We start from the raw sequence: 18,933 nt of genomic DNA, 5'->3' as shown, positions 1-18,933 counted from the left end.
ATTCATATTTGCACATATTTATTTGCACAGTTTTTGCAGAAAGGTATTGACTTTAGTACTCCGAGGGCAACTAAAAATGCACGATGACATGCTTGCAAATCCCGGATAACCTCGCTTGAACCGCACTGCGACACAAACCAGCTGCCAGAGGTCGCAATGAAAGTAAAAGATATGTTCTCTCCTTGTATCTGCTGGATTTTGGATATGTTGCATTTGAAATTCGAGACTACAGCTGCGATGGAAAGTCAAGCCTGTGCTTTTGGGTTTGCACTGTTCCACCCCCGTCCTGTGGATGGCGGTAGTGCACATTTCAAGCTGTTTGTCAACTGAGAAAACAATCCACGTTTTGCACTTTCAATGTGGATAATCCAGTTGGAAGTCAAATCTCCGAGACGTTGTCTGAAGATAGGAACCTCGATTAAGTCGGGCGCTCAAAACAACCAGTCTACTTGTGTCTGGATTAGCACAAGCTTCAGGTTGCTTCCCGATTGGGTGTCATCCTGTTTCATTTCCCAATCAAGTGTTGGCCCACCGTGTTGTTGACACATAAGAATTTGCCATCCTGGATACTGAGCACATAGGGGAGGAAAATTCTCTCTTACTACCTCTCACTCCAGAGGACAATCGAGGAGGATTGTCTTTTCGAGGCATTTGTTGACCGGGCCTTTGCTGACTTTAAACGAAAGGGGATAAAATGGTTAAATTCAACTCAATTGTTGCTATGTGTGACAAGCCTTGGCTAAATCAGGCTAAAAGAGGGTACATTTGGACAGTTTATGCCCAACTACAATATCCTCACTCAAGACCGAGACAACAAACCAACTGGGGCTTAGTTAGCTAGCTAGCTCCTAATCTTAGCGGCAAAATGTACGTGAAATGCGAGCGAGCTACCTGTTTTGGGCTTTAGTCAGGCACGGGTAGTAACGTGCACTCGGTTCCCGTGAGGGGTCTCGGAAGCTGACAGATCTCCCTCCAGTGGTCTTTCTTAGGGTCGTACTCCAGCACGCTCTTCAGCACCACCTCCTGCCCATTGCTCCATTTCCTCCCGCCGAACACCAAGATCTTCCCGTTCGGTGCTACCGCCATTCCGTAGCCAAACGAAGCGGTGAGCGGCGGCCGAAGGCGCGTCCAATGATCTCTTCTTGGGTCATAGCGCTCGATCTCGCAATAGGTCTCGTACATTCCGAGAAGGGCGTAAATGTGACCGTTGACACTCGTCAGGCGATGTCCGAACCTCCCGACGTACATGGGTGCCGCTTTTTTCCAGAGTCTGCCCGTGTCATCCCAACACAGAACCTCCTTTCTACATCGGCTCTGGCCTAGGATCAAGTCGACACCGCCGTTGTCCGAGAGACCACCCGACACGTAAATGTTCTGCTCGAGCCCGGCGCAAGCGTGGCCGTGGAGCGCTGTAGGCATAGGTGGTCTCCTCCTCCAAGCCCCCGCGTCTAAGTCGTAAAACTCCACGGAAGCCAGCGTGGCGGGTGCGTCGGCATCGGCGGGCGTGTGTTGCCCCCCGATGGCGTAGATGCCCTGGGCGGTGGCGCAGCAGGCGAATTTGGTCCTCTTCTGCAACATGGCGTCTACCCGCTGCCAAGACTCAAAACGAGGGTCGTACCTCCACACCTGGTTGGAGGGTTCTGCTGCAACCGTTTTCCCGTCCACCTGGCTCACCGCTTCCCCGCCCAACACAAAGAGGAAGCCGCCCAAGGAGCATACACAATGGTTCCTTAGTATCAGGGGAAGGCAGGAAGTAAGGGATGCAAAGGTCCTGGTTTGGGGATCGAACATCAACACCTGCTGCTCCGGACAATCTGGACTCGAGCCTCCGCCGACAAGTAACACACGACTGGCCGCCCTGAGCGTCGACTGTTTGGTTTGCCTAATTGGCCTTGCCGAACCGGCGCTGTGGTACTCCAGCGCCCTTGTCACCTGGCTCCTGATTAGAGGGGTGCCCATGGCTTTGCTGGCATGGCTAAGGCGTGCGAGGTCCTCGGGAGCAATCAATCCAAAGCGCGAGCGGCTCAGCAACTGATTGGATTGCAACGGCGGGAGGGGCCCGTTCTCACCCAACCAATCCAGTGCCAGCTCCACCAGCTCCACCTCCTTCACCGCTGGAATTTCTTCGGCATCCAACACCGCCATCAGCGAGTGGACGTTCAAGCCCAGGAGATGGTCCCGTCTTTCTCGCAGAAGAGTGGCCATCTCCGCGGCGATGGTGTAGTTAGCTGCTTCCAGCACATCTGGAAGCATGTGGTGCTCTGCTAAGTTAGAATAGAGGCAACAGTTCTCCATGCTGAGCTCATCCACAATGAAGCGTTCGCATATGGAAACGGCCGTGTCCACCTGCAGGTACCTCGCCGCCTCCAAAACATCAGGAAGCGTGCCTGCCGACACTCTGAGCCAACCTGAGTACAGGAAGTCTACGATGACATCCAAGCCTACGGGCGTTAGAGCCGGGAGCCTGACGCAGCCGGCTGATCTCTCTGCCGTAGTCTCCCCGAACAGGGCCCAGAAATACTCACTGGAGCTGGCCAGGAGTACCCGGTGGCATGGGAAGGAGGCGTCGCCGGTCTCCAGCACCACGTCGCACATCCTCCCGGCCGAGCGCAGACGCTGGAAGCGAGCGAGCAGCTCCGTTCTGTGGGACGAGCTGTAGAGGATGGAGTAGCTGTCCATCGATATTATTCTCGATATTATAGTGCGAGTCAAAAATTCAACGGATGACCTCCTCAGGAACACACCCTCCCAACAGGCTCCTGTTGGATTTGTGATGTCCTGAATGTGAGCCTTTGCTTTTTGTCCGCTGCCCTTTGGTTTGCGCCCCGGGTGGGAGTATCGCCCAAATACCACACGCAGAGGGAGGGAGGCAGTCTGGCAGCCTTTAGTGTCCATCCCAATGGATGAACTCATTGGTAGATGCAGCTGCCCGTCTGAATCCAAGGTCGCCCTGGCCAAGGCACTTAGGCGCTCTCATCGCCATGGCGACAGGAATAGAAACAACTAGCTCAAAGGAGTCAAGCATCAAACACATTTTGGCGCCAGTGTCGCAACAAGGAGGTCAACAAGGGATGCTAAGCCTGCAGGCTTATTTTGGTGCAGAGATCAGGTCCCTTTATCAGGTTTCAGCGTGTTTATGGCCTTTTGATTAATGGGGAGCTCCCAGAGCCGTCTGTGTGTTTTCGCTAGCGTCTTGCTGATGCGGGAACAACAACATGTCATCCGCATGAAAGTGACTTTGTTTCATTGCCATTTCCACTTGGCTGTGATTTATGGTTATTATCTCGGAATAGTTGCACGCCGCCCTCAGAGATGAATCCAAGGGTGTGCATGTTCATTCCACTTGAACACAGAAATAAGCATCACGCCTCTTTGCATGGCCGTTTCCATCCTTGCCACACAAAGTCAGATTGTTCCGCGTGGATGTAAGCGTTGCACGATGACCTGATGGAGGCTAAACTTAGATACAGCTGCTCCGCATTGCCCCCCCCTCTCTCTATTTGTGTGTGTGGCATGTCAAGTGATGATGGATAGGGCACCTATGAGTGTGTATGGTACTTGAACACGGTGGATTTGTAGCTTTAGGAAGAGCTCCAAGCCATCCCTTTGAAGAAACAGTAAACAGTTTGTGACACCATAAAGGAGATGGAATACAAGAACTCAATTAAAAATGATTGATGAAGCAATACAGTGACTTACGATTTTCTCAAAACTATTAAAAACTAACATTAATACAAAGTGAATTGAAAACAAAACAAAATAAAAGCCACCTCATGAAAAAGGCAAAACGGTTGAAGCCAAGCGAGCATACAAGCGAGGGTCCATTGCAATATTTTTGCTGACTCAGGCCCAAGACCCGACTTCATTTTGATTGCTATTCAACCAAAATGATTTATTGATAAAGACACAAAAATAGCACAAAAGTCGAGCACGAGAAAGCCATTTAGAGCGAAAAAGTCGAATGCTCTTCAAAGAACGGAAGAAAAAATTGTCTTTGCGATTGATCATGATCGGCCCAAAGATTCGAATGAGGTGAACACGCTCAGAGTTTGTGTTTGGAGCGCCGCCTCGAAAAGGATCGCAATTGATTTGATCGGCAAAGAAACATCAACGGACAAAGCGGATTTTGGTTGGGTGACCCTCGACCGAAACTTTGTCCAAGATGTAATTGTGGTTTCGGAGCATCGCCGTGGTAACCAGCAAATGGATGACCCCTCACCGCCTGGACCCCTCACCGCCTGGACGCTGGCTTGAATGAACAGAAAAAACAGCATAACAATCATCAGACATTTCACACGCTGATGTCTCAGCCGAGCTCTTCTCATGCTTGGCCTGACCTTATTTAGTTGCAGCAGAAGGTCCAAAACACACTTGACTGTGACACGCTCACTTTGATGAGCTATAAATAGTGCCTGACTCAGCCGGGCTGCCTACGCGTGAAGCTAGTGAGCCGAGCGACACCGCCGCCGTGTGGAGCTCAATGTCCCCCCCATATCGTCGACCCTTTTTAGCTTGCAGTGGAAACACTCACACGCGGAAACGTGTTGCACAAAAATTAATATATTGGAAATTTTGTGAACACTGTTTGACCGACGGCGTTGGCAAAAGTGGGTTTTGGATTCACAAGCCAAACTGGATTTTTTTTTTTGCAGAAATGTGTTTACCTCGTGCTATTCCTTGCCAACCCCGCGTAATTCACTCTTGACGTTCTTCAGCTCCGAGAGGTTAAAGGCCGGGCCGGGCAGTTTGACGGCGCCGGGCAAAGTCTTTTTTTCCTCCTGCGGAGGGTGCGCGGCATCGCTTGGCTGCTCCGTCGGCGAGCTGGCCTGGGGGAGATCAAAACCGAAGGGACATTTGCACCACACTGAACTCAGCGAAGATCCGAACACAATGTCTTACCTGGCACGTGTCTCCCGTCTCCTCTCTCCTCCTCACAGGATGTCCCGCCCCCGGACGCAGAGCTCCCATCGGGATGTTCAGATTAGCCTGATGGACGTCGAGAACGAGCCAATAAAATAACCTCGAGCCTTGACGCCCAATCCTCCAGATTTTTTTTGTCCGAGTTTGCGTTGGATGGAGAGGAGTCCATCCGCCGCATGTTTGCTTCAATAAATGCCGCGTGCTGTTTACAATCACCGCCTAACATTCCGCCGGGTGAAACCAAAGACTAGAAGAGGAGCGCTATGCTTTGTGTTTATTGTACTTTTGCGTTCTGGCTGCGATGCTCTTCTTCTGCACAACTCAAATGACGGAAGGGGAGGAAAGTTTTGCCGACTCATGGTTAGACGAGCAAAGAAGCACAAGGGGGCTACGACAAAGCATCCCAACGCATCCAAGCAAATATTCTATCTGTGCATAGTTGATGATGCGTCGGGGCTCCGCCTCACTTAAAATCCCAAAGCCTCTTTGCAATTCATGCGCACTTGCCTTCACCAATAAAGACTTAAACGCACACAAATGGACTCTTTTTACTGCGTTGAGGATTTGGGGCTCATCCAGGCACAAGTATTTGTTACCTGCAGGGCCTTGACGTTGGATGAAGGTTTAGACATAGTCTCCTCTGACCTGAAGGTAGCAGAGAGAGATTACAAACATTAGGCGTGGATATGCGACACCGAGTGTGCTCCGCTTCTATGGGCTTTCTCCGTCCCGGGATAGCATTTCTGTTGCCTAGCGACGCTCGCGCGGAGCGGCGGGTCGTGAGGAACCGACGCGTGCATCATTGATGAGAGGACAATGAAATGCTCAATGCAACATATAGACTCAGACAATCAATTTATCAAGAAGAAATTCCACCACAGCCCAAAGTTAGCCCTGAATACTATTTTTTGTCAAGAATACACTTTGGACAATCGTATGCGTTCAGCTTTGTGGGAACTGTTTGACAATTTCGTCTTCTGTTCCCAGTACACAAAGTAAGGGCCAAAAAAGGATGGAATTGATGTGGAAGAACACACACACACGCATGCACACACACACTCACCCACACACGCTTCCAAAAGTGAGTAGAAAGTCTTCCCAGAAGAATGAAAGCTGTTGCAGCTGCAAAAGGGCGAGCACTTCTTTAGTATCATTTCCTGTGGGTGTCCTAATACTTTTGCTCACAGAGTGCTTTTCGAATCATTGTGAATTCTTTGCACCTTAGGCATGCTTTTTTTTTTAGTATCTAGTTTACACGAGAGCCTACACGTCACTTTGGTTGTGTGACAACAATACACACTCAATACACACTTTGCTGACCATCCCGTGTATCACACAAACACACACACACACACACATCACACACACACAACATTCCTGTGAGGTTGGCAGCCGACGGCCTGCCGATATGAAATAACCCTCCTGAAAACCTTCAAATATTTGTTGTGCCAAACAGCAAGACCCAAACGAGACGCAACGTACCTTCTGGCGACACAAAAGTTGCATTGACTGAAGCGAGGCTGACTTGACACACTCTTAACTTTCCATCTCTTTCCTTCTTGCACTCTCTCTCTCTTTCTCTCTCTCTCTCCCTCTCTCTATCTCTTCTCTCCTAAATGGCGGCAGGATTCCTCTCATATCTGGGATTTGTTCTCACTATAAATAGACGAGTGATACACAGAAGGGACCTGCCTTTCATCCGCACACACACACAGACACACAGACACACACACACATGGTGTCACACACAACGACAAATAGTTCAAGCGTGGCACTCTGCTGTTTCTGAAGTTAGGGCAAACCGAGAGCAAAACCAGAGTTCATTGGGAAACATGATGATTTCAGCTCGGATCTCATTGCTAGGATGCTCTTAATCTTAAAATGGCACCGGCCTAGTTCTGCACGGACACACACTTGCGTATCAGCTCACACACAGACACAGACACAGACACAGACACACACACTTGCTAAGTACGGCCATCCATACCGGTGGCATAAGAAAAGGTGAGTGAATGACGTGTGTGTCCTCTTACCTCCTTGCCGCTATGCTCCCTATGAGGTCCTCCTCGGCTACCTGACCCGTTTCAGCCTCTTCTCACTGGTTGGGAGAGAGGCTTGGCTCCTCCTCCTGTTGCAGACTCAAACTGGGAACAGTGACTTTTTTACAGCACCTTTGTGCTCCATCAAGGATTCTGTTTTTATTGTTATTATTTGGAATGAATTTATCAATCATTTTGGAATTACAAATGTATTTAACTTTTGCGATTAGTTAATTTATGAGTTTAATAAGTAATATCAATTTAAATGGACAGTAATAAAAAAAGACTTAATACAACAAAATTGTTGGGTTGATGGCACAGAAATTAGATGGCTGGAATAAAATATAATGATGCAAATCCATTTTGTATATTTTAAACAAGTTTTCTCTGAACTATATATTGCACCACACCGTTGTACTTATTGATTGAGATAATCATTAATGACTAAAAAACATTGCGACCGTTTTCAGATGTGTTTTGAAAATGCTGTCTGGGATACGCGTCCAGCAGGCCCGCAACCCTCGCAAGGATAAAGCGGTTCAAAACAGATGTATAGATATGACAAAAAACTGAAATATTGATTTGGTTTAGCGCAACTTGTGAGCGCGGTTCCGCCTCTCGACTCTAAGTGGCAGTAGCGAACTATTCACCTGCACTTACCCTAAACGAAGAAGTAAAGGAGAGACGCAACCCGGAACTGTGTGTGAATTAAGCAGACTGACAATGGAGGACTTGAGGAGCGTTTGTCTTTTCATCTAGCTGGACGGACGCGCGGTGGTTGCAAGACAGCCATGGAAGCGGTGCAGTTCGGTTGATTGTGTGACGGAGCTGCGGACGCACCATGATCCCCGTGCCCCTGCTGGTGTGCGTCCTGGCCGGCTGGTGCGCCGTGTACCTAGCGGACACACTGCTCCGCGTAAGAAACAACACAAAACAAAAACACAACAAACGTGCTCTAAATTAAAACTAAAAACCAAAACAGGCGAACGTGCTTAGGACGCACCATAAGTACTCAACGCCGGAAATTAACTAATTCAGTGCCAGCCCAATTAAAATGTTTGACGTCCATAGTCGTCAATGGCAGTGAATGAGTACATAAACTTGTGTTAAAATAAGACTCAAGACAAATCACTGGTTCTACTCATTTTCTTAGAAAGTACAGAAAATTAGGGCACATTACTACAGTGTCAATACCTATTTTGAGGTCATTTTCATCTGGTGAAACAAAGTAGTGAGACTGTTTTCTAATGTAGGAAGGAAAAGTCACCCGAAAAAAATAACACAAGTGTAGAAACTTGAAAAATCTACTGACAATAATTAACGTTGCCAAAAGCTGCAATTTCATCTTATTGAATTGAGACAAAAGCTCATTTGATCTGTTGATAACATATGCATCGACACAGCAGAAATGCATGTGATGAAATGTGACATTGTCTCGCAGTCGTCGCCGACTCATCGAATCGGCTACGAGTCGTGGCTGGCCAGGCGAGGGTTGACGCTGTCCCCGTTCCACATCAGATGGCAGACGACCATTTTCAACCGACTGTTTGCGTACTGTGCGCGCATTCATCCGCGAGCGCTCTACGTCTGGTGAGTGACGCGTTCTCGTTGGGGTGAGCTGCATTTTGTGAAGAGCGCGACTTTGTGGTTCTCCAGGTTCAACAGCGGCCTGGTGTTCGGTGTGGCGGCCATGTTGGCGTCGGCGGTGCTGCTGGTGAAGACGCTCCAGGGGACCCTCGCTCAGATGACCACAGACAATCCACGCATGGGAGCCCAGCAGGCCCTGCAGGTGGTGGTACGTGTCCTGACAAGAACAATTGGATCAAATCGCACCAAATGAATTTTACTTGAAGATGATGTTCTTCAGGTTCCTGGTGTCAACCTACCCACGAGTCACCTGGCGTACTTCTTCCTCGCGCTGTTGCTCAGCGGCATCATACACGAGCTGGGCCACGCGGTGGCGGCATTGAGGTACGTCTGTTGCCACGGCAACCATACACAGTTGGCCAAAGTCAAAGCAAGTCGAGCAAACAAAACTCAACCCGTGTGCCCGCAGGGAGCAGGTGCGCGTCAACGGTTTTGGCGTGTTTATGTTCGTGGTGTATCCCGGCGCCTTCGTGGACCTCTTCACGACGCACCTCAACATCGTGTCGCCCGCCCAGCAGCTGCGCATCTTCTGTGCAGGTGAGCCAAACTGTTATTTCTCATTGAAGCCTGCGGAGGGCAGCAAAGAGTGGCTGTTGACGCTTTTGTCTGCTGCGTGACTTTCTGCAACCAGCATTGATGATTTGGTCCCGTTGTGTACAGATGCAACATGTGCTGCACATTCCCCCGTTTTTTTCCCCCTCCCTCATAAGCAGCTGCGTTGGTCCCGAAAGGAAAAAGACCCTCAAAATAATTCCAGGAGCTGTTTAATAGTTTTCCTGTTCTACCAGAACATTACGAGACAGGTTTATTGATAGAAAATGGATGGATGGATGGATGGATGGATGGATGGATGGATGGATGGATGGATGGATGGATGGATGGATGGATGGATGGATGGAGAGAGAAAAACTCCAGCTTTCTTGTGCCATTGACATACTGCATTGTTTAGACATTCTAGTTGGTCATTTTTATTTATGCAATGAAATAATAAAATTCATATGTGTATTAATTTAGTCATAATGTTTTTCTACTCATTTATTTTATGAAACAGTTTATTATAAGAAGCAAACTCAATATTTTACGTTTTGAGTCAGCATCTTTGATTAAATATGATTATGACTACATTTAGATCAGACAATATTATTGAAACCTATTTTAATTATTGTTGTCAAACATTTTGCACATTTTAAATTTTGGTTTGATTTTCTCTTTTCTAAAAATGACCTTGGTCGATCGAGGCTTTTGAGCGCAAAGCTCTGCTTTGCTTTCCTAAACATCTTTTGTGTGTCTTCTCCTCAGGAGTGTGGCATAATTTTGTGTTGTGCATAGTGGCCCTGGCATTGCTCTTCCTCTTGCCAGTCTTCCTGTTCCCGTTGTACTCCAGCGGCGGCGGGGCGCTGGTCAGTCAGGTGGCGCAGGTGGGTGCAAATATTCCCGAGAATCCAAACCGGTAAATCTGACAATGTCCGTGTGGGTGCGCGTCAGGGCTCGGCGGCCGACGGGCCCCGGGGCCTCTCGGCGGGGGACATCGTGACGGGCCTGGAGGAGTGTGACGTCGCGGGGGTGGATGACTGGAACAGCTGCCTGTCTCGGCTCGCCCACGCGCCGCAGACGGGCTACTGCGTGCCGACTGCCGGCCTGCGGCCCAGCTGGGCCCACGGACGAGGTTGGTGCGGGTTCGTCATGGCAAATTGTTTCAACCCTCAGGCAGGCCCTGTTGAATTATACAATTCCTTCACACAGTCTCTAATATAAAAGACGCATTTGCCCCACTTTTTCTTGAAGAGCAGATTGAAGTCGTCATGCCGTGAAGAAACCTGCTGGAATTGTAATGGGTTTTGTTTTCTCGCCAAAAGCGTTCAACCGGCTGGACGGGACGTTGGACTGCTGCAGCAACAACAGCCTGACGGACCTTTGCTTCTCTTACATGAAAGGGCCCGCTGCTGAGAGAGAGGTGAAGACTTGAGGGAATTGGCGACTTTCTGGGCTTTGACACGGTGACTCCTTTTTCCTCCTGCAGTACGCCTGCATGCCTGTGCGCAAAATGGTGACGGGCACGCGGGTGTGCCACAGCGACCGTGACTGCGACGCTCACACCGGCCTGGGCGGCGGCGTCTGCGTTACGCCCTCCCTGCAGAACCAGACCCGCTTCATCCGGGTGGCCCACCCCCCCGCCGCTCCCATGCTCTTCGTGGGGTACCCTCCGCATCTCCAGCACGCCGGTACGAAGACTCTGTCCTTGTTTAGATGCTCAGAAAGGGCTTCAGCGCAGCCGTTCCCTGAAATGAGCACCAAACGTTTGATATTGACCCCCCCGCCCCCCGTTCACAGTGAGTCTGACCAACTTTGTGCCCCGGTTTGGTTTCCTCCACTTGGACCTACCCATCTTTTTGGAGACATTCTGCAAGTATCCTTTTTCCCGTGGACCTTTTGATTTCACCAAAGCGACGGGCAAGCACTGCAAAATAGTCCGAGTTGTGCATTCCTTATGGACCCGCCTCCCAGGTACGTGTTTTCCCTGTCAGGCGCCTTGGCGGTCGTTAACTCGGTGCCGTGCTTTGCTCTGGACGGCCAGTGGATGCTGAACGCCTTGCTGGAGGTGGCGCTGGCTGGCGCCGTGCCGGACCGACGCAAGCGTGAACTGTTAGGCTTCTTCCTGCTGCTGGCCGGCAGCGCCCTGCTGGCCGCCAACGTGGCGCTGGGCCTGTGGATGGTGACGGCGCGCTAAGTCCAAAACCGGGGAAGGGAGCACGTGATGCCCCCCCCCCCAGGTTTGCCTTTGAAACTCTAACTCATCCGCACAGGACCAACAAATGGTTTGCTTGAAAGAACCAGCACGTCTAGTGAGGATGACAATTTCATTTTTTGGCTTTTTTTTTTTTTACTGGAAGCAAGGAGGTCCATCGTGGCTGTTCAGTGACATTTTTATTTTCAAATTTCTTTTCATCTTGGTTGGATCCAGATCGGAAGCATTTCACATGTATAATACGTTACAAAATCTCATCAAATCGTTCCCACCGAGTGAGCGGGTTGGAATTCTTTCTGGCCCTGCTTTGATTCTCAAGTGAAAAGCACCTCAGCGGAAGTGTGCGCCCGTCCGAGTGTGTGTCCGTCTTCAAAGCTTTCAATAAAGTGCTGCCGGCCGTCGTGATGCCAAAGGGACGACAAATGCTGAGACTCTTGTTGATTTTGTGGTGCCGCTTCTGCGTAGCCCCGCCTCCCGTTGACGGCCTTAAAAAATGCTCGCTCGCCGACGCTGAAGGATGTCACTGTTTGTGTTGGGATAAGATTCGAAGGTCCACCCATCCATCCCTGTCGAGTGTTTAGCCAAAGTGGAGAGGAGGAGGCGGCCAGGAAGACTAACGAGGTATTGATGGAGTTTCGCAAATCCCAAGGTTGGCACCCAATGCGTTTCAACGCGCTCGTTTGGTTGTTCTGCAACTCTCCATGTGCTTTCTCATGGCCTTATTGAATATTGAAAAATTTTGAACCAAATAGACGAAATTACTGCTCACATAAAAACAAACGGGTCAACTCCCAATCAATTGGACATCGGAGAAGAATGTTTGGCAAAGATAAAATATTTAATCAAACAAAAAACTAATCCTGCACGAGCTCTCATTTGGCTTTTGTTGCGAGCGGCCTTTCATCAAGCTCTCCTTATCGCGTGATCTCAATAAGCGACATAGAGACAGCCGCACGCTCATGATCGACGACCAGTGCTTGTTTTTTGTCCGCAGGAAATCTATAAAAGGACACTGCGGCCCGCGCCCCAAACCCTAATGAGCACGTGTGGAAACGATTCTTCCCTGCGGCGGGATGAGGAGATGGCTGCGTTGGGCAGGGCCGAGCCCGGCCGGGCGTCCAATCATGGGAACCTTTGTGGCGCGGGATTCGATGGACGCCGTGCGGCCGTGAACAACGGTATGCATAAAAATGAAACACTTTTAATATAAAAAATAAAATATACAAAAATGGGGAAAATACCAAAATCACAGATGATGTTTTTAAATATATTTGAGAAAAATATGAAATTATTACAAAATAAATACCATGCAAGTAGTTGGAAAAAGGCACGCTTCTCTAAAATAAAAATAAAAAAGACTGCTGAGCAGCATCTTTTGCGTCACTGTAAGACGTACATCTGCTGCTGGAAGTCTGCTGGAGGCGATCATCAGCTGACACGCACACACACACCGGGAGGGTGGAGTGACGGCAGGAGGGGCGGGCTGCTTGAAGAGCCCATCAGAAGTTGGAGGAGCTGCAGAGAGACCAGAAGGTAAGTGCAATCTCTCACCGTCAAGTTCCACCTCATCCTGATATTTCTGGCCTCTTTCTCCGATTAGGGTGCGAGCTTGGAAATGATGGAAGCGGAGCATTTGAGCGGTGGTGGGGGCAGCACGGAGGGCAAACCCTTGCGGGGCCACAGCCGGCGCTATAGGATTGCCTTGATTGTATGCGCTTGCCTCTGTGCGATTCTGCTGCTTGCGCTCATCGTGGGTGAGTGAGTCCCTACACACACCCGAACGCACACTCTCGCTCACGGTGTATAATAATTTGTGGAGTGCACATGGGGAGCCCAAGTGAGGTCCCGGCTGGCGTGGGTCTATTTCTGGTTGCTCTAAGGTTTCAGCATAAGCTACGCTGCGCTGCGCTCCGGCCTCTCCCAAACTCACTCAGCCTGGGAGGCCTTTTGGGACGGCAGAAACACGCAAAGACTGCAATTTGGCTTCTGGGATGTGCTCAAGCCTTCAACTGCCTTGAAACAAACAAACCCAAAAGCGGCTGCTTAACACCTAAAACTGATTGACAAAATAAAAAATGACATGGCTTGACGAAGCAAAATTTCATCTTGAAAACAAAACTAAAACTATTTCTTTGTTTTTGTTGCTCAGTGGAGAATTCAACATTTTTTTTTATTTCACTCGCCCAAACCTTAAAGTTAATTCTAAAGCTAAAGAAACTAAAGTGAAACAACCCATTTTCGCCAAACTAAATACTAACAAATCGAAAACAACTTTTTTCAGCAGGAAATGTCTGAAAGCAGCCATTTTGCTTGAGTTCCCAAAGGCCGCATCCTTCGAGTTGCCCTTTGACCTCATTTTGCCTTCATATACCAGCACCAGCTCAAAATTGGCCCCATTTGGACATCCGGGCTGCCTTTTTGGGGGCAAGAACCAAATGTCTAATTTTACCCGACAAAGTACAGAACTGCTGCGGGTCACCTTGGGGAAGTTGCGGTTATTCAACACGGCCATGACATTCAAACTCGCGGCTAGGGCAACACTCACATCATCCCAAACAGTTTTGCTTGTCTGGTATATTTAGCAAGATTTGAAGCGTTGCGCTCGAGTGCACGCGCGCGTCACGCCCTCTTGTGGCGGCGCCAAAGTGTAATTACGCAAGCCCACTCCAAAGCCAAGCCTCGGCTCCTCAGCCGCACACAAGAATGCCGAGCGTTCCGTTTTTTGCTTCTTGCAATTGCTTTGCTCGTGCGGGCTAACGCAGCGTGGAAATTGTCAAAATGTGGCGTCGCCAGCTTGAGACGCAAGTTCAGAGTGTCTCCTTTATGTCCTTTGAATTCTTGACGGGCTTGCAAACACGCGATAGCATTCTTTGCAAAGACTGGCTCAAAGAAAGCGAGGCTTTCCCCCCAGGCCTTTGAATCACTGGCCAGCCGGGAAACGTCGGGGACACGCGCGGCCTTGAGTTTGTCTCGTCCCCATCATGGCCTTTTTTGCCCCTCAGTTTCCCAAAGAAGCAAACAGCAGCAGTTCTGTCTGACTCCGGAGTGCATCGAGGCTGGTGAGAAGAACAGCCTTTCTTTTTTCTTCTGCATTTTCCACAGCCTCGTCTCATGTAATGATTTCTCTCTAGCTGGAGCCATCCTAAGTAAAATGGACAAATCGGTGGACCCTTGCGAGGATTTCTACATGTTCTCCTGCGGCGGCTGGTTGGAGAATAATCCCATTCCCGAAGACTCGTCCACGTACGGGATCTACCCGTGGCTTCGCCAGCAGGTGGACCTGCGGCTCAAAGGTGCTCGGCTTGAAGAGGAGGGGGGGTCCAAAATATGTTGAGGTTCAAAAGTTGTTGTCTCCCAGAGTTACTGGAAGCTCCCACTGAGGCTGGCGAGTTAGAGGCGGTGACCAAGGCCAAGGTCCTCTACCGCTCCTGCATAAACGAGAGTGAGCGCCACACAAAAGCGGAATAATGACACCGAACCAAATCGTCAGCAACGCATTTCATACTTGCTTCTCATTTGTCCAGGTTTACTGGAGGAGCTGGACGCACAGCCCATGCTGAGGACGCTGCAGGAGCCCGACTTCCGCTGGCCCGTTTTAGGCGAGGGCCTAGGCGGCGATTTCCGCTGGTCCGAGCGAGACTGGAACCTCCTGCGGACGCTGGCCCGTGTCAGGAACCGGCACAGCAAGAGCGTCCTCATCCGCATCTTCGTCTCCCCCGATGACAAGAACTCCTCCAAATACATCATCAAGGTGGAGTCATTTTTGTCAAACCGAATTAGATTTTGTGTTACTCAGGTGCATTATGGGACTTTTGCCTCCCCCAGATGCTAAAAGCAACCAAGTGCACTCATATGTGTGATATGGATTGTGATGGACTGTCAAACAAGCTGCATTTTGGTTTTGCTGTTGTTTTACGCTCCAGTGAAAATAAAAACAAACTCCAGATGTTTTTTTTTTCCTCACAGCTGGATCAGGCCTCCTTGTGTCTGCCGTCGAGGGAGGACTACATCACCAACACCTCCGCTGCACAGACGGTGACTTAAAAAGCCCTTACAAGAACTTTCTTTGGATTATTTGAGGTTGAATCGATTCCAACAACATCTTTTTTAAAAAATGTTTTTTTAACTTGATTTATAAATGTGAGGTCAATGTTGTTTCAATCACAAAAACCTGGCATTTGAACAGGGGTGTGTAGACTTTTTATATATTTATGTAACAAAAAATCATGCATTGTGTGTGTGTGTGTGTGTGTGCAGTACCGCGCGGCATTGTTGAGCTTGATGGTGGACACGGCCATGATGCTGGGTGCTCCCCAGAAAGCGGCACGGGTCCAGATGGAGGAAGTGCTAAACTTTGAGACCAAACTAGCTCATGTAAACAAAACTCGAGCAATATATCAGAAGCTGCACACACACACACGTAGACATCTTTTGTTTTGTCTCTCACTGGCACAGATGATCATTCCCTACGAGAACCGCACTAGCGAGAACATGTACAACAGATACACGCTGTCCCGACTTCAACGGCAGATACCGCAGGTCCTTCATTTCGTTTGATTTGGTCCGAGCATATTTTGTCCCCCTTCTTGCTAACGTGAGCTCCTCCTCCCTCAGCTGGACTGGTTGTTCTTGGTCAAGTCGGTGGTGGAGTCCGACAGCGACCCGTCTCGCGTGGTCTCCTCCTCTGAACCTGTCATCGTACGGGCGCCGCAGTACTTGCGGGACCTTGTGGAGCTCCTCAACGTCACCCACCCGAGGTAGACGCATGCAGGGGCTTCCTTCCTGATGGCCGAGTCCATCAACTGAGGAGGTTCATGAATGTCTCTCTCCTTCTCTTGCCACAGGACGGTGGCTAACTACGTGCAGTGGAGAGCGGTTTTCTCCAAGCTGACCACCCTCAGCCGCCGCTTCCTCTACCGATATCTGGACTACGCCAGGGTCGGCGCCGTTCCGATCGCGCCGAGACCGCAAGGAATCCCGCTCGCGCTGATGCTTGTGACCTGGTTTGGCAGGTTACCACGGGAACCACTTCTCTGACACCGCGTTGGGACAAGTGCATCAACTACGTCGAGAACTCGCTCCTCTACGCCACGGGCCGCCTCTTTGTCGACAACCACTTCCAGGAGGACAAGAAACACATGGTGGGCATTTTTTCTTTCTCATGACGACGGTTTGAGCCGCGTGAAGGCTTCTCGCGTTCTCGGCAGATGGACGAGCTCATCGACGGCGTTCGCTGGGCGTTCATCGACATGCTGCAGAAAGAGAACGGCTGGATGGACGAGGCGACCAAGACGAGAGCCGTGGAAAAGGTGAGCGTCTTTGCTTTTTTTTTTTTTGCTTCCTTCTGGGCGATGCTTTGAAGTCACCTTGTCGTGCCTCAGGCGCACGCCGTCCTGGCCAAAGTGGGCTACCCCGAGTTCATCCTCAACGACACCTACCTCAACCAGGACTTGAAGGAGGTCAGTGCGCCGCCTCCCATTACGGCCGCGGCTTTGCGGAAACCAACCATTGCGCCGCATTCCAGCTGGACTTTGACGAGAACGACTACTACGGCAACGTGATGCAGACGCTGAAGTTCATCGCTCAGTTGGACGTGGCCTGGCTTCGAAAGACAGTCCCGCGCACGGAGTGAGCCGTTAAAGATAAAGCTGTTGTTTTGCCAAATGGAACGGGAGGCTTGACGGTGCTGCCGGGCCTTTGTTTTGCCTTGCAGGTGGTTCACTAACCCAACCACCGTGAACGCCTTCTACAGCTCCTCCACCAACCAGATCCGTAAGGATTCATTTTGTCCACCAAACAGAGAAATATTTACTTGGCTAAGCAATCTCTGGTGTTAAAAAAATGTCACCTCAGGGTTCCCTGCCGGCGAGCTTCAGAAGCCCTTCTTTTGGGGCAAGGACTATCCCAGGTGACACGCTAGCTAGACGTCTCTGAGCAGACATACTTTGGGCACTAGATGACTAAACCATCCTCTGCCGCTCTTGCAGGTCTTTGAGCTACGGCGCCATCGGCGTGATTGTCGGCCACGAGCTGACGCACGGCTTCGACAGCAACGGTGAGTACGCAGGCCGGCCAGCTGGCGATTTAACCGGAGCCTTTTCTCTATTCCTCGCCGGCCGGGCCAGGCCGTAAGTATGACAAGGACGGCAACCTGGACCAGTGGTGGAGCAACTCATCGGTAGCGGCCTTCACGGACAAGACTCAGTGCATGGTGGAGCAGTACAACGACTACTACTGGGAGGAGGCGGGATTAAATGTGAGCGCGACACTTTCTTCTTTTGTTGTTCTCATCTGAAGATCATGTACAAAATTCCAAAAGTAGTTGTCGGGAAGCAGCTAAGACCCCCCCCCCAGCAGCAGAGGGAGCTTTGTACTGTTGCTTCTCAGTCGTCAGATTCTAAATGACGTTACTTTGCCATTGGAAATGTTTGTGCTTTTTTTGTAATACACTAATATTCCACCAGAGGACGCCAAAACACATTTTACGAGTGACCCGAAATAGGTTTAAGCTTCACCTGAAGCATATAAGCTTGCCAACAAGTAGCAGTTTGACAACATTTTTGGCAATAAACGAGGTTTTACACTGTTTATTTCCAATATAAAAGTTCAGCTTAATGCTAAGACAGAATGCAAAATATCTAGCATTGCAAGTGCTGTGAGGGGTGTCGTGTCCGCAGGTCCGTGGGAAGAGGACGCTCGCGGAGAACATCGCAGACAATGGTGGAATGAGACAAGCCTTCAAGGTCCGACCACGTTAGCGCAGGCGGCAAAGAGCCAGGTCCGATTGTTGTTTTCCACCTCAGGCGTACCGGCGCTGGGTGGACGAGAACCGAGGAGGTGCGGAGGAGCCGCTTCTGCCCGGCGTGGGACTGGACAATAACCAGCTCTTCTTCCTGAGCTACTCGCACGTAAGCAAGCGTGCCAGCTCTGCGGCCGTCGGCACCGCGCAGGGTCTGATCCGTTTGTGATGTGCCCGCAGGTCCGCTGCAACGCGTTCAGAACCGAGGCCGCCAGGGACCAAGTGCAAAGTGGGGCGCATAGTCCGCCAAAGTACAGGTGAGCGTATGAATGGGAGTTCAGGTTACGGTGAGAAGAGGGAGACCTGGACTTTCCTTCTTTTCCACTTACAACCAAGGCTAAATTGAGCTCCTCCCCTCCATGCAAAGTAAATGATTGATATTTTTTTCCCCCCTGTGCCAGGGTGATCGGAGCGATGAGTAACTTTCCTGAATTCAGCAAGGCCTTCAATTGCCCAGACTCGTCAACGATGAACAGAGGGGTGCAGTCCTGCCGAGTGTGGTGACCTTATTTTGTTTGTGAAACTCCTGTTAAAAGCAAATTTGAAATCTCACGAATAATGAAAATGAAGAAATCAATTACAGTCAATTAATCACTCATTCGAAATTATTACCCAAGTACTTTTTGAAGTCATTACTGTACGATTGTATACTTGCATTACCTATATTTTACTTGATACTAACCTGAGATTAATCATTGGGGGATAAAATCAAATTTGTATTTTTATTTATTTATTTTTCAACGACTAAAATAAATGTGATTTTGTAACTTTAAATAGGTCGT

At 49.7% G+C, this 18,933-nt stretch overlaps 4 protein-coding genes across 7 annotated transcripts; 2 read left to right on the top strand and 2 right to left on the bottom strand.

Annotated features, from left to right (window-relative positions):
- Position 1: 1 nt before the first annotated feature.
- LOC133144005 (kelch-like protein 34) lies at positions 2 to 3,505 on the bottom strand. Its single transcript, XM_061266348.1, has one exon. It carries the CDS (start codon positions 2,911 to 2,913, stop codon positions 904 to 906), a length of 2,010 nt encoding a protein of 669 aa, XP_061122332.1. The 5' UTR covers positions 2,914 to 3,505; the 3' UTR covers positions 2 to 903.
- A 155-nt stretch (positions 3,506 to 3,660) lies between these two features.
- Positions 3,661 to 7,058, bottom strand: smpx (small muscle protein X-linked). Of its 4 annotated transcripts, none has more exons than XM_061266354.1 (6): positions 6,954 to 6,978; positions 5,984 to 6,042; positions 5,517 to 5,565; positions 4,900 to 4,986; positions 4,665 to 4,826; positions 3,661 to 4,249 (listed from the first exon to the last, which is right to left on the bottom strand). In XM_061266354.1, the coding sequence occupies exons 3-5, from the start codon at positions 5,550 to 5,552 to the stop codon at positions 4,671 to 4,673; spliced, it is 279 nt and encodes a 92-aa protein (XP_061122338.1). In that variant the 5' UTR covers positions 5,553 to 5,565; positions 5,984 to 6,042; positions 6,954 to 6,978; the 3' UTR covers positions 3,661 to 4,249; positions 4,665 to 4,670. The 4 variants fall into 4 exon arrangements, with proteins under 4 accessions (XP_061122338.1, XP_061122334.1, XP_061122337.1 ...); XM_061266350.1 differs by lacking the exon at positions 6,954 to 6,978 and adding an exon at positions 6,403 to 6,627; XM_061266353.1 differs by lacking the exon at positions 5,984 to 6,042 and having other exon boundaries at positions 6,954 to 7,058.
- A 570-nt stretch (positions 7,059 to 7,628) lies between these two features.
- Positions 7,629 to 11,775, top strand: mbtps2 (membrane-bound transcription factor peptidase, site 2). The gene is made up of 11 exons (XM_061266349.1): positions 7,629 to 7,875; positions 8,401 to 8,549; positions 8,616 to 8,754; positions 8,827 to 8,930; positions 9,016 to 9,143; positions 9,906 to 10,024; positions 10,092 to 10,272; positions 10,463 to 10,560; positions 10,627 to 10,828; positions 10,938 to 11,013; positions 11,112 to 11,775. Exons 1-11 carry the CDS (start codon positions 7,801 to 7,803, stop codon positions 11,332 to 11,334), a joined length of 1,494 nt encoding a protein of 497 aa, XP_061122333.1. The 5' UTR covers positions 7,629 to 7,800; the 3' UTR covers positions 11,335 to 11,775.
- A 970-nt stretch (positions 11,776 to 12,745) lies between these two features.
- Positions 12,746 to 18,749, top strand: phex (phosphate regulating endopeptidase homolog, X-linked). The gene is made up of 23 exons (XM_061266084.1): positions 12,746 to 12,885; positions 12,953 to 13,106; positions 14,355 to 14,411; positions 14,484 to 14,645; positions 14,711 to 14,794; positions 14,877 to 15,103; positions 15,319 to 15,387; positions 15,610 to 15,726; positions 15,808 to 15,891; positions 15,967 to 16,109; positions 16,197 to 16,290; positions 16,365 to 16,493; positions 16,560 to 16,661; positions 16,734 to 16,811; positions 16,877 to 16,980; positions 17,066 to 17,124; positions 17,206 to 17,260; positions 17,340 to 17,407; positions 17,478 to 17,608; positions 18,030 to 18,095; positions 18,156 to 18,260; positions 18,332 to 18,408; positions 18,553 to 18,749. The coding sequence occupies exons 2-23, from the start codon at positions 12,968 to 12,970 to the stop codon at positions 18,653 to 18,655; spliced, it is 2,253 nt and encodes a 750-aa protein (XP_061122068.1). The 5' UTR covers positions 12,746 to 12,885; positions 12,953 to 12,967; the 3' UTR covers positions 18,656 to 18,749.
- Positions 18,750 to 18,933: the final 184 nt, after the last annotated feature.

This window comes from Syngnathus typhle, linkage group LG19 (assembly GCF_033458585.1).
Source record: "Syngnathus typhle isolate RoL2023-S1 ecotype Sweden linkage group LG19, RoL_Styp_1.0, whole genome shotgun sequence".
Taxonomy (NCBI): Eukaryota; Metazoa; Chordata; class Actinopteri; order Syngnathiformes; family Syngnathidae; genus Syngnathus; species Syngnathus typhle.
The sequence above is the reverse complement of the archived record's forward strand: the minus strand, read 5'-3'. Positions and strand labels throughout refer to the sequence as shown.

Excerpts from the sequence above, each read along its gene's own strand:
- phex (XM_061266084.1), top strand. The coding sequence starts at position 12,968 with ATGATGGAAGCGGAGCATTTGAGCGGTGGTGGGGGCAGCACGGAGGGC. Across the intron at positions 16,110-16,196 it reads CTCAACGTCACCCACCCGAG|GACGGTGGCTAACTACGTGC; the intron begins GTAGACGCATGC and ends CTCTTGCCACAG. Across the intron at positions 17,125-17,205 it reads CTCCTCCACCAACCAGATCC|GGTTCCCTGCCGGCGAGCTT; the intron begins GTAAGGATTCAT and ends ATGTCACCTCAG.
- LOC133144005 (XM_061266348.1), bottom strand. The coding sequence starts at position 2,913 with ATGAGTTCATCCATTGGGATGGACACTAAAGGCTGCCAGACTGCCTCC.
- smpx (XM_061266350.1), bottom strand. The coding sequence starts at position 6,426 with ATGCAACTTTTGTGTCGCCAGAAG. Across the intron at positions 5,566-5,983 it reads ACTTTTGGAAGCGTGTGTGG|GTCAGAGGAGACTATGTCTA; the intron begins GTGAGTGTGTGT and ends TGCTACCTTCAG. Across the intron at positions 4,987-5,516 it reads CCAACGTCAAGGCCCTGCAG|GCTAATCTGAACATCCCGAT; the intron begins GTAACAAATACT and ends GACGTCCATCAG.
- mbtps2 (XM_061266349.1), top strand. The coding sequence starts at position 7,801 with ATGATCCCCGTGCCCCTGCTGGTGTGCGTCCTGGCCGGCTGGTGCGCC. Across the intron at positions 9,144-9,905 it reads GCTGCGCATCTTCTGTGCAG|GAGTGTGGCATAATTTTGTG; the intron begins GTGAGCCAAACT and ends TCTTCTCCTCAG. Across the intron at positions 10,273-10,462 it reads CAGCTGGGCCCACGGACGAG|CGTTCAACCGGCTGGACGGG; the intron begins GTTGGTGCGGGT and ends TCTCGCCAAAAG.